Source organism: Papio anubis, chromosome 4 (genome assembly GCF_008728515.1).
Source record: "Papio anubis isolate 15944 chromosome 4, Panubis1.0, whole genome shotgun sequence".
Taxonomy (NCBI): Eukaryota; Metazoa; Chordata; class Mammalia; order Primates; family Cercopithecidae; genus Papio; species Papio anubis.
In genome coordinates, this window is record NC_044979.1 from 134,898,085 (window position 1) to 134,911,099 (window position 13,015).

The following is a 13,015-nucleotide window of genomic DNA, read 5'->3' on the forward strand; positions in this document are numbered from 1 at the left end:
CCACCGTGTCCCCAGCAAGCTTTTCGGTTTGGCTTCTCTGCACTCTCATGACCGATTGCCCTACATCTTGGCGCTCCCAGACTCGGGCCTTCTCCAGCACCGGAGTCGTCTGGGTTGCTCGCTTTACACTCCAAGCGCCTAGTACCGAGCCTGAGTGGGTGCCAGAGGGCGCACTTAGGCTCGGGCTGGCTCCACCCGCCCAGTGCCTCCCCTCGACCTTCCCCGTGGCCCTGAGGGTGCCCGCGCTCCTGCATTTCCCGTGCACCGGGCTGCCGGTAGTTCGACCGCCCAGCCCCCGCGGCAGCAACAGCAGCAGCAGCAGCAGCAGCAGCACCGGGGGAGCCCCCCCAAGCGGACTACAAGTCCCGGCAGGCTGCGCGCGGGCCGCGCATGCGCAGCGGGGGCCGGCGTTTGAGTGGCAAGTTGTTTGTTACAGCGAACACCAGCTGCTCCCCGCGCCGGGCGCCGCGCGCCGCTGCTCCGCCGCTCGGCCCCTCGGTTGCTGCTCCGCCGGCGCTGCCTCCCTCGCCCCGCGGCTCCCCCTCGCAACTTGGCTGGCCTCCTCCCTTTTGTCCGGCCCGGCCTGGCCGCCGCCGCCCCCCGCGCCCGGCGCCGAGCTCCCGGGTCCCCGGGCCGGCTGTCGGTGCCGGCAGGGCGCGGAGGGGGCGGGGGCCGCGGCTCGTCCCCCCGCGGATGAGCCGCCGCGGACGGGGCGCGGGCGGACGATGGAACTCCACATCCTGGAGCACCGGCTGCAAGTTGCCAGCGTCGCCAAGGAGAGTATCCCGCTGTTCACCTACGGCCTGATCAAACTTGCCTTCCTGTCCTCCAAGACCAGGTGAGCGCGCGGGGACGCGGCGCCGGCCGGGGACAGACAAAGGGGGCGCACCCCGGGCCGCTGTCCTCGCCGCCGCGCCTCGGAAAACAACTTCGGGCCCCGGGAGCGCCCCCGCCCCGCCCCCGCCGCCGCTTCGCCCGCGTCTGACAAAGCCCGAGCCACAGGGTCCTGTCTCCCGAACCCCCCGCAACCCTCCACCCCCCGCCCCCCCCACCCCCCCCCCCAAGGCAGCCGCCCCCCCACGCCTCCCCCCCCCCCCCCGCGGTCGCCCCCCCCATCTCCCACCCCCTCCCCCATCGCAGCCCCCTCTCCGAAATCCGGGGGGCTGGGGCGGCTGCAGTGACGGATCCGTGAATGGATGAAGGAACGAACGAATGAATGAATGAAAAACAGGTGTGAGGACGCGGCCGTGGAAAAAACAAACTAACGCCCCCATCCCCCTCATCCCTCGGTTGGGCCGGCCCCCGTCGCCACGGCGGGGGGAGGGATTCCGCTGAGCGCGGTTACCCAGAGCAGAAAATCATAAAATCATTAGTGGGTGTTTATCTCAAGGTGCCTACGAGGCTTGTTCGCGGACGGCCTGGAATTGGGGGGGAAGCGGGGCTGGGCGAGGGCCAGGGAGGGGCTGCAGAGGACGTGATTCTTTCTCCTTGGGGTCCTGGAAAAGGGGTGGGGGATGTTTTGCCCAACCGTGGAAGGGGAGGAGCAGGCGTGTTTATGCATCTGCCTTGAGGCTGGGCTTGGATGCTGCAGGGGGAAAAATAGTTGAAGGCCTTGGAAGGTAAAAGAGGGAGACACACACACTCACAGACACACACACACTCTCACTGTCTCCCTCTCACTCGGATTTTCCCTGTGCCAGGTAAAGGTTTGACTTTGTGAGCTCCGGTGGGTGCTTGCATTAGGGTTTTGTTGTTGTTGTTGAAGGAGCCTGAGCCCAGGGGAGTGTGAGTACCAGCTAGCTGCTGGAACTTAAGTCTCGTTTGCCCACCATTGTGACTGTTAAAAAGGAATGATAAAGTTGTTACTGACTGGTTTTTCGCGGTTTGGGGCGGTGGTGGCTCTCCCTCACTGCAAAATGAATGAATACATTACAGGTCAAGGTTAGCGTGAAAATGACAGCCCCCTTAGGCTGCCCCCTTTGGCACTGAGCTCAAGGGACACAGGGAAATAATTCCATCCGAGCCTGTTATCTGCCTGTGAAAGTTCTTGCTTGGAAATCTCACTTTGATGTGTGTGTCTGAGCCGGGTGCTCAGTCCGGCTATTGTTTGCGAGATGGAGCCAGATCTGCCGGTGGTATCTTGTTTACTTTCTTCTCCGGCTGCTCAGTAGGGTATGGAGATTTGAAATCCTCGCCTAGACTCTGCCACGGAGCCTGTGCTCCCCGTTGATTGCAAAGGGTAATGATTAAACAGGTCATTTGAAAACAAAAGCCAACAGCTCGGATTCTGAACCGCGCCCCCACCCCTCACACAAAAGACCCCTCTGGCTGTTGACACTTTCAGATCCTGCTTCTGCCTGCCCTCTGCCCCCCACTCCCTAGCAGGGCTTGACGTTCCAAGGCTTGGAGGTAACAGAACAGCCTTGTTTTTCCAAGCCTTGGCCCTCAGCCCTGGGCAGCCCCCTGGCTGATTTCTCGGCCACCATTCAAATGAGGATGATGACTCAGGCTGCGGCTGTTCACTGGGCCTGGGTGCTGGAAGGAGGGGGCATTTGGGGGCTTCTTAGAAAGGTAGCAAAGGGCAGGATCCCTCAGCCCCTTCCCCTTGGTGGAGGGACTGGACTTCTTCCAACCCCCAACTCAGGGCTCCCTTTGGGGACTCATGGATAGGCATGCCTCTGGGGACAAGCCCCTCTGCTGGCCTCTGTGAACACAAGAAAACCTACCTCTCAGTGGATCCTCCTTCCTCCCTCCCGCAGAAGCAGCCTGTCCTGTCCCAGGCCCAGGTGACCCAGCTGACTAGTCCAGTTTCAAGATGACTCAGAGGCCAAAGGCCATCTCTGCGTTTCCTTGGTCTGGCCTCAAAAGGTGTTGGAACATTTGTCAAATGCCTGAGGACCAGCCACCCCAAGCACTTTGAGCCCAGATAGTGGCTCCGGATCATGACCAGAGCTCCCTGCCTGCGTGGCTGAGGCGAAGTGTCTCTCCTCTGGCTCACACTTTGTCCGTCTGTAAAATAGAGATAGCACTACTTGGCCCACTCGTGGACACAGAACTGTGTGGATGGCATGGGATGATTGTGGGAAATGGCTTTTTAGCAAGTGTTAATGGGTCGTAGAGTGGGGATATAGCATTTAAGCTGTTTTCAGTAATCAGCCATCCAGGTAGAACCCCCTAGAATCTTCCTGCAATACCTGCCCCCGGGTGTTGACCCATAGCTCTGTCACCTCCCTCTCCAAAACCTAAGTTTAGCCCAGACTAGCATAGCATGCCCTGAGGGTCCTTGTGCCACCTGTTTACTTTTTTTTTTTTTTTTTTTTTGAGACAGTTTTGCTCTTCTCTGGGCTGGAGTGTGATGGCGTGATCTTGGCTCACTGCAGCTTCCACCTCCCAAATTCAAGCTATTCTTCTGCCTCAGCCTCCCGAGTAGCTGGGATTACAGGCATGTGCCACCACGCCTGTCTAATTTTGTGTGGAGACGGGGCTTCTCCATGTTGTCAGGCTGGTGTCGAACTCCCGACCTCAGGTGATCCACTCGCCTCGACCTCCCAAAGTGCTGGGGTTACAGGCGTGAGCCACCGCGCCCAGCCCGTTTACAATTTTGTCAGTCACATTCTATAGCATCAAATCATTGACGTGGCATTCGAGGCCCTTTGGGATCTAGATCCTGAAACCTCATCTTTATTTTTTTATTTTTTATTTTTCTCTTTTAGAGACAGTCTTGCTCTGTTGTACAGGCTGGAGTACAGTGGCGCCATCATAGCTCAATGCAGCCTCCAACTCCCGGGCTCAAGCGATCCTCCCACCTCGACCTCCCAAAGTCCTGGGATTACTGTGCCTGGCCTTGAATCCTCATCTTTAGCCCTCCCCCAGCAAATACACAATTTGCCTTATTGTTCCCTACACACCTCTGTGCCTTTGTATCTACCTCTCTTCCATCTGCCTGGAATATTCTCCCCACCCACCATTCTGTTCAATCCTCAAGAGCTAATGACAGCACCCTGAAACCTTCCTGAACCTTTCCCTCCGCCCCTTAGCAGACTTAAGTCACTTCTTCCCTCTCGTGGAGTGGAGTTGTGGAAAGGGAATGGCATTAGGAAACATTTACTCTGTGTGGGGGTGTGGCTGGGTCCAAGCCATACAGAGATGCCTTGCCCCTTCCTCTGCCAAGCCCTAGAGCCTGGTGGAAGAGAAAGAAAGAGGCCATCACTCTACAGCAGGGGGGAGTCAGGGAAGGGCTGGTCTAGCAGGGTACCTAGAAGACTGGGTGCCTACCTGCAGGAGATGGCACTAGATCTTAGAGCTGTTTGTTTGTTTTTAAGAGATGGGGTCTCACTCTGTTGCTCAGGCTGAAGTACCGTGGCACCATCATAGCTCACTGCAGCCTTGAACTCCTAGGCTCAAGCAATTCTCTAACCTCAGCCTCCCAAGCAACTGGGACTGCGGGTACGCACCACCACACTCAGCTAATTTTTAAATTTCTTGTAGCGATGGGGGTCTCACTGTGTTGCCCAGGCTGGCCTCGAACTCCTGGCCTCACATGATCCTCCCACCTCAGCCTCTCAGAGGTTACAGGCATGAACTTGCAGGCATGAGCCATTGGTCCTTAGGGCTTTTGAAGGAGAAAAGCCGTAAGGGCCAGTGGCTCACACTCGGAATTAACTAGTCGGAAGAGGGGATCTAGACCCCAGGACCCACAGGTGCGTTCTGTGTATTAGGTATTAAACCTGCTTTGCAAACCAGGAACCTGGGGCTCAAAGATTAAGTGACTTGCTCAAGGTCACGTAAGAAGTGATAGACCCGGGATTTAAATGTGCAAACCTGCACCTCTCTGCGTAAGCTCCGAGTTTTTGCTATTGCAGGTTGCAAGAGATGCCCCCATTGAATGGTTATGTCCAGCCCTTCTGTCTGCAGCACACTGTTCTGAAAGGTTTGGGAGCACAGAACTGAAATGCTGGCCTTTCTATATTCCCGCCTACTTGGCCTTGGTGGGCCTTTTCTTTATTTTTTTCTTTTCTTTTCTTTTTTTTTGAGATGGAGTCTCACTCTGTCGCCCAGGCTGGAGTGCAGTGGTGCAATCTCTGGTCACTACAAGCTCCGCCTTCCGGGTTCATGCCATTCTCCTGCCTCAGCCTCCCTGGTAGCTGGGACTATAGGTGCCTGGCTAATTTTTTGTATTTTTAGTAGAGACAGGTTTCACCGTGTTAGCCAGGATGGTCTCGATCTCCTGACCTGGTGATCCGCCCACCTCAGCCTCCCAAAGTGCTGGGATTACAGGCGAGAGCCACCACGACCTGCTTAGACATTCTACTTCGTTAGAACCTTAGAACCTATCTCAGACACTTCCTTCCAGGCACCTTACGTATTTCTCAACTTTTGCCCGTAACAACGTGTTATTGGCTTGTCTTTTTCTCTTACCTAGGTTATAAACCTGCAGGTTTTTTGTGCATGATTTGATCCACCCCTCCCCACCACCACCATCACCACAGTACCTACCAGTGATGATGAGAGCTACCGTTGACTTTGCCATATTTTGCAGAGTGGTGAAGACACTAGCTTTGGAGAAGTACAACAGCAAGGCCGCACGGCTGGAAAGAAACAGAATTGGGATTTGAACCAGGTCCCGTCCCCGCTGCGCTTAGCACCCTGCTTTGTAGGCACTTAGTAAATGTCTGTTTGATGGATTTCTGACCATCAGAGTGACCCAGATTTCAGCCCAAGTATTTGCCAGAGTCTCATAGGAGTGCCCTGGGGGCTGGAAGAGACGTCGTTGTAGAAGGCAGAATCACACCTGGTAGAAGCAGAGCCCAGCGACCCTGGCCCAGGTCTGCTGAACCAAGCTTCCACCCACGACCTTTGGAGAAGCATCTGGGTGTGGCTGGACTAGGCGAGGAATGTGCTTATTTATTCTCAGCATAAAGCCAGAAGGCAAGACCCGGGTAGATGAAGTCAAGTCTGTCCGCTGAGTGTCCCTTGTCCTCTGTGGTAACCCTGAGGCTCTCTGACCTAGCTGAGGGCCCTCTGTGGCCCACCTTACCTGTCTCTCCAGCCTCACCTCGAAGCTTCCAGCCACACCCTAGGGTGCCTCCAGCCTTCAGGCCTTTGTTCTTTCTGCCTACAGTATTACTTCTTGCCTTACCCTTTTCTTCCCCTTGCATCCTTCTAGATTCCATTTCAGCTTCCCTGAGGGCACATTGGGCTCACTCTTCCTCTAGTAGGATGGGCTTAACTCAAAATGATGAAGCCAGGCCCAGTGGCGCATGCCTATAATCCCAGCACTGGGAGGCTGAGGTGGGAGGATCCCTTGAAGTTAGGAGATTGAGACCAGCCTGGGCAACAAAGCAAGACCCCATCTCCATAAGAAAAAATTTTTTTAAACAAATTTTTAAAAAATAGCCAGGCATGGTGGTGCACACCTGTCGCAGGAGTTTGGGTGGGAGGATCACTTGAGCCTGGGAATTTGAGGCTGCAGTGAGCTATGATGGCGCCACTGCACTCCAGCCTGAGCGACAGAGACCCTGTCTCTGAAAAACAATAAAAAAAGAAGATGAAATGTAACCAGGGGCTATCAACAAGGATGCTTTGTGGTTTTTGTTTGTTTATTTGAGATGGAGTCCCACTTTGTTGCCCAGGCTGGAGTATAGTGGTGCAATCTCGACTCACTGCAACCTCCGCCTCCCTGGTTCAAGCAATTCTCCTGCCTCAGCCTCTGGAGGAGCTAGGATTACGGGCACCTGCCACCACGCCCCGCTAATTTTGAATTTTTAGTAGAGACAGGGTTTCGCCATGTTGCTCAGGCCGGTCTCGAACTCCTAACCTCAGGTGATCCTCCCGCCTTGGCCTCCCAGAGTGCTGAGATTACAGGCATGAACCACTGCGCCCGGCCAGCAAGGATGCTTTGAGCTACAAACAACAAAAAGCCAGGACATAACCAATAAGAAGTTTGAACTTTGTGTGATCAGAGTTTATGGGTTGGGCTGCTCCAGGCTTGAGTAACTTAAAGGCTTGATGAGGTCATCAATTTCTGCTTGGCTACTAACCATGGCACAGAAGCATAGCCCCACTGTAATGGCTGGAGTGGCTCCGGGCGTCCTGGGCAGTCAGGAGGAAACTCGGTGAAGGAAGGCGCTGTTGCCTCTAGGGTGTCCCTGAGAAAACCTTTCCGGGGTAACCCCCATCCCTGCACAGACTTCCTCATCTCATTGGTCAGAAGTGGGTCACATGAACATGCCTCAGCCTATCACAGGCACAGGGAGTGAGACCATCATGGACCAATCAGGATTCACCACTCAAGGTGGGGCCTGCCACCTAGATGGATGGTCTCCGCCACAGGGAGGTGGAGGACCCAGCAGGGGTGATGGCCTTGTCCACAGTGGGACTGAGGCACTCGGTCCCGTAGCTGATCTACCTAGGACAGGCCTGGAGGCTGACTCAGGTGTGAGGGGCAGAGAGATTACTGTGCACAGACCACTGTGTGACCCCGGATCTAGGTGGAATCCCAGTGTGCCCCATCTGTCTGGCTCACCCCGACCCCGCTGGAACCTGAACCTACTCCCAGAGTCCCCTCTATTTTTGTATTAATATTATTATGGAGCCACCTCTTTATTATTTGTTTATTTTGGAGACAGGGGCTCTATTGCCCAGGCTGGAGCTCACTGCAGCCTCAAACTCCTGGGCTCAAGGGATCCTCCTGCCTCAGCCTCCCAAATAGCTGGGACTACAGGCGTGCACCACCACACCTGGCTAATTTATTTTACTCTATGTTTAGTAGAGACTGTGTTGCCCAGGCTGGTCTTGAACTCCTGGCCTCAAGCAGTCCTCCCACCTCGGCCTCCCAAAGTGCTAGGATCACAGGTATAAGCCACCATGCCTGGCTAATTTTTGTATTTTTAGTAGAGACGGGGTTTCACCATGTTGGCCAGGCTGGTCTCAAACTCCTGATCCGAGGTGATCCACCTGCCTCGGCCTCCCCAAAGTGCTGGGATTACAGGTGTGAGCCACCATGCCCGGCCGAGCAGCACCCTCCTTTTTGCCCGTGAAATGCTGTTATCTTTACATTCCAGTCTAGAAAGCCCATTGGATTGGCAAAAACTACACAGACAAGTATGCAATAAGCATGTGCCCATCAAAACCTGCTGAATGCCCGGATCTGCTGAATGCACGTCTGTGGTTTGTTTTGACCTTCTCTGGATCGTTCGTGTTCCTACCTGCAGGAAATCTTGCAAATGAACCACGGTGAACACTAAAGTCTTTTATTTATTTTATTTATTATTATTATTTTTTGAGACGGAGTCTCGCTCTGTCGTCCAACCTGGAGTGCAGTGGCGCAATCTCGGCTCACTGCAACCTCCGCCTCCCGGGTTCAAGCAATTTTCCTGCCTCAGCCTCCTGAGGAGCTGGGATTACAGGCGCACGCCACCACACCCGGCTAATCTTTGTATTTTTAGTACAGACGGCGTTTCACCATGTTGGTCAGGCTGGTCTCGAACTCTTGAGCTTGTGATCCCCCTGCCTCGGCCTCCCAAAGTGCTGGGAGGTATGAGCCATCGTGCCCAGCTAGTGAACACTAAAGTCTTAAGAGACATTTATGGGAGAAAAGCTTAAAATTGCACAAAGTCCATGCAGAGCCCTCATCATTCCTCGGAGCACACTGGGCTGAGGCCACTGTCTCATTGCAGTTTAGGGAAACGACAGGCTAGCCCAAGGGAGTTAGAGCCCTGGGACACCTCGGCTGGAATCCCAGCACTGCTTATCCTGGCTGTGTGACCTTGGACAAGTTGCTTGACCTCTCTGTGCTATGTTTCTTACCTGTAAAACAGGGATGGTGATCATGCCTGCAACCTCAGTGGTTGTGAGGACTTGATGAGATAAACGACGTCAAATACTCTCAAGAGTACCTGGTCCACTAGAAGCTCCAATAAGCATTCTTTTTTGAGATGGAGTATTGCTCTGTTGCAGGCTGGAGTGCAGTGGCATGATCTCAGCTCACTGCAACCTCTGTCTCCCAGGTTCAAGCAATTCTTCTGCCCCAGTCTCCCAAGTAGCTGGGATTACAGGTCTCCACCACTATGCCTGGCTAATTTTCGTATTTTTAGTAGACAGAGGGTTTCACCATTTTGCCCAGACTGGTTTCGAACTCCCAGCCTCAAGTGATCTGGCTGCCTCGACTTCCCAGAGTGCTGGATTACAAGCGTGAGCCACCGTACCCAGCCATTAAGCATGAACTGGGAAGGCCCTGGGGCCACTGGCCAGCACCAGTTTGTGAGGGCAGAGCCAGAAAAGCCCAGGATTAGAAAACTTTTTACACACAAACATAATCGCATCCTGATTCTGGAAAGTGGAGATGCTGTCACTGCTCTCGCAGAACTAAGCCTAGGACTTCACCTGTCACTTAGGTGTCGGCCTCTGGGGAGGGGCATCCAAAATGCTCTAGGACCACAGAGCTGTAAGCCAGTAAGGCTTCCTAGAGGAGGCGGCACCATCTGAGCCAAGAATGGGGTGATGGGTGACATGAGAAAATGTCAGGAGGTGCTGGGGATAAAGCAAGATGAGCAAGCAGGGAACAGGAGTGGGTGGGCACAGATGGATCAGGGGAGGGGTATGGGTGGAGAGGGCACGGGGTGAGCCCCAGAGCCTCGCCCATGCCCACTCGGGACAGCCATAGTCTGCTGCTGCCCAGAGAAAGGGGCTGGCTCAACCCCAGCTCCCAAATCTTTTTCCTATGCCTTTTTCCTTTTTCCTCATCTCTTTCCTGAACTATCCAGATAGCTTCCTGCCTCCTGCCTCTAGGGCAGCCCAAATGCTCATTGCAGCCCCATCCCTCTGGGCTGTAGGAGCAAATGCCTGGAGGCTGGAAAGAGAAAGGTGTCTGCAGGGAATAAGCCACTGTCCTGTGGCAGGTGCAAATCGGTACGCTGTGTTCACGCAGAAACCCCACAGCGTGTACCTGCTGTAGGCAAGGCCCGATAGAAGGCGCGAAAGGAGTTTCTGTCCTGTGAGAGGAAAAGATGTGAGTCCTGTGTGTTCTCCAGCAAAAGCAGAGGGTGAGAGGACCAGAGGCCCACACAGGGGTCATGGTTGGGAGTGCAGGGGCAGGGGGGAGTCCAGGAGGAAGGAGGGACACAACTGGAGTGGGTGCTGGGTGGACTTCATGCATTCCTTCCGAATCCCTGACCACATCTCTACCTTGCGTGGTTTTGTTTGTTTTTTGAGACAGGGTCTCACTCTGTGACCCACGCGGGAATGCAATGGCGCGATCTCAGCTCACTGCAACCCCTGCTTCCTGGGTTCAAGCGACTCTTACGCCTCAGCCTCCTGAATAGTTGGGATTACAGGCACGCACCACCATGCCTGGCTAATTTTTTTGTATTTTAATAGAGACGGAGTTTTGCCATGTTGGCCAGGGTAGTCTCGAACTCCTGACCTCAAGTGATCCACCCACCTTGGCCTCCCAAAGTGCTGGGATTACAGGCATGAGCCACCACGCCCGGCCTGAATCTTCCTTGATCAGATGTCTTCTGTCTATCCACTCTGGCTCTGTCTACTCCCTTCCCAACACATGCCCTGTTTGAGGTAACCATGGTAGTTTTGTTTTGTTTGTTTTTGTTTGTGGAGATGGAGTTACACGCTCTCTCCCAGGCCGGAGCACAGTGGCATGATCTTGGCTCACTGCGACCTCTGCCTCCTGGTTTCAAGTGATGCTCCTGCCTCAGCCTCCTGAGGAGCTGGGGTTACAGGTACCGCCACCATGCCCAGCTAATTTTTTGTATTTTTAATTCAGATGGGTTTTACCAGGTTGGCCAGGCTGGTCTTGAACTCCTGACCTCAAGTGATCTGCCCACCTCAGCCTCCTAGAGTGCTGGGATTACAGGCGTGAGCCACTGCACCTGGCCAACCATGGTAGTTTGTTTTGTTTTGTTTTAGATTTTTTTGTACAGAGAGGGTCTCACTCTGTTGTCCAGGCCGGTCTCAAACTCCTGACCTTAAGTGATCCTTCCGCCTTGGTTTCCCAAAGTGCTGGGATTACAGGCATGAGCCACTGCTCCCAGCTGCTGGCGGTTTTAAAAGCTAGGATCCCTCCACCCGCCTCTCCTTTAAATGTCTGTCTTAGCTACTTTCTTCTAAGTCACTGGGAGATGGTAAAAGCAATACTGCGAGACTTCCAAGGCTAGGGCACAAAAGGATAGCTTCTGCGTGGCGTTCCCTCCCTCCCAGATCCCTTGCTCTGTGGGAAACCAACCACCAAAGCCTGAGGACACCCAAGCAGCCCCATGGAGAGGCCCATATGGAGAGGAACTGAGGCATCCCGCCCGCAGTCGCCCGCAGTCGGCAGAGTGGGACTTTGAAAACAGATCCTTCCGCCCCAGGCAAGCCTTCCAGTGGATTGCAGCCCCAGCCAATGCCTTGAACTGCCAAGTTCAGCCACACCTAAATTCCTAACCCGTAGGAACTGTGAGAGATAATAAAAGTTTGTTGTTGTTTCAAGCCACTGAGATTTGGGGTAATTTGTTATGTAGCAACAGATAAGGAATGAAATGACCCTGCCATTTATCATTGAGATGGGAACAAACAGTTTTTAGAATAGCAGGAAGTACTTAAAATAATTACTAGATTGGCCAAGCGCAGTGGCTCATGCCTGTAATCCCTGCACGCCTGTAATCCCAGCACTTCAGGCTGATCGCTTGAGCTCAGGAGTTGGAGACCAGCCCAGGCAACATGGTAGGACCCCGACTCTGCAAAAAATGCAAAAATTAGCTAGGCATGATGGCGCGTGCCTGTGATCCCAACTACTCAGGAGGCAAAGATGGGAGGATTGCTTGAGCCTGGGGGATAGAGGTTACAGTGAGCCAAGATTGCACCTCTGTACTCCAGCCTGGACAACATAATGAGACCCTGTCTCTAATAATAACAACAACAACAACAGCCTGCAGACAACAGGGCAAACCTGGCTATGTGATCACCCTACCTTTAGTCCAGCCAGAGAACTCTCGTGGGTCCTTAAACCTAACACAGACACTTCTTGACGTCGGCTTCAGCATCCTCTCCTCCGGGAAGCCACCCTGGTGCCTGGTGAGTGGCTTCCTGGGATCACCCATGCCTCGGGGTGCAGGATGAGAAGGTGAGAGGGCTGGTCCCGATCCCCTTCTGTCCTCACCCCCAGGTCCATGTCCAGGGCTCAGGACTCGTTGACCCTTGGTGTTGACTTTCATCTCCCAGGGATTAAAAAAGTCACTTGTAGCTGGGTGCAGTGGCTCACACCTGTAATCCCAGCACTGTGGGAGGTCAAGGTGAGTGCATCGCCGGAGGTCAGGAGTTCAAGACCAGCCTGGCCAACAAGGTGAAGCCCCATCTCTACCAAAAATACAAAAATTAGCCGGTGTGGTGGCGGACGCCTGTAATCCCAGCTACTTGGGAGGCTGAGGCAGGAGAATCGCTTGAACCAGGGAGTTAGAGGTTCAGTGAGCTGAAATCATGCCACTACGCTCCAGCCTGGGCAACAAGAGTGAAACTCCATTTCAAAAAAAAAAAACGTTGTAAAAGGTTTAATTGGTCTCTTCTGAGCCTGCACACGGCTGGAAAGGTTTTCTCTTACAACAGATCTGCAATATGAGGAACCAGCCCAGTTGCATAAACGCTGGGCCAGTGGGATTCAGGGTGTCCACAGTCCCTTCGGGCCCTCCACGGTGCTAAATTAAAACTTTTTGAAAAAAATTCTTGAGACAGGGTCTCACCCTGTCACCCAAGCTGGAGTGCAGTGATGCAATCTCAGCTCACTCCAGCCTCGATTTCCCGGGCTCCAGCGATCCTCCTGCCTCAGCCCCATTGAGTAGCTGGGACTGCAAGCACCCACCACTACGCCCAGATAATTTTTGTATTTTTTATAGAGACGGGGTCTCGCTCTGTTGCTCAGGCTGGTCTCGAACTCCTGGGCCCAAGTGATCCTCCTGCTTTAGCCTTCCAAAGTGCTGGGATTACAGGCGTGAGCTATATAGCTCCTGGCCTACATGGAAAACTG

At 54.0% G+C, this 13,015-nt stretch overlaps 1 protein-coding gene across 1 annotated transcript in view; it reads left to right on the plus strand.

Moving 5' to 3' along the window:
- Positions 1–367: 367 nt before the first annotated feature.
- CASTOR2 (cytosolic arginine sensor for mTORC1 subunit 2) overlaps positions 368–13,015 on the plus strand; it is a 67,691-nt gene continuing 55,043 nt past the window's right edge. Inside the window, exon 1 of the mRNA XM_003895903.4 lies at positions 368–838. Within this exon, the coding sequence (XP_003895952.1) occupies positions 726–838 (113 nt within the window). The 5' untranslated portion in view covers positions 368–725. The remainder of the gene's footprint in view (positions 839–13,015) is intronic.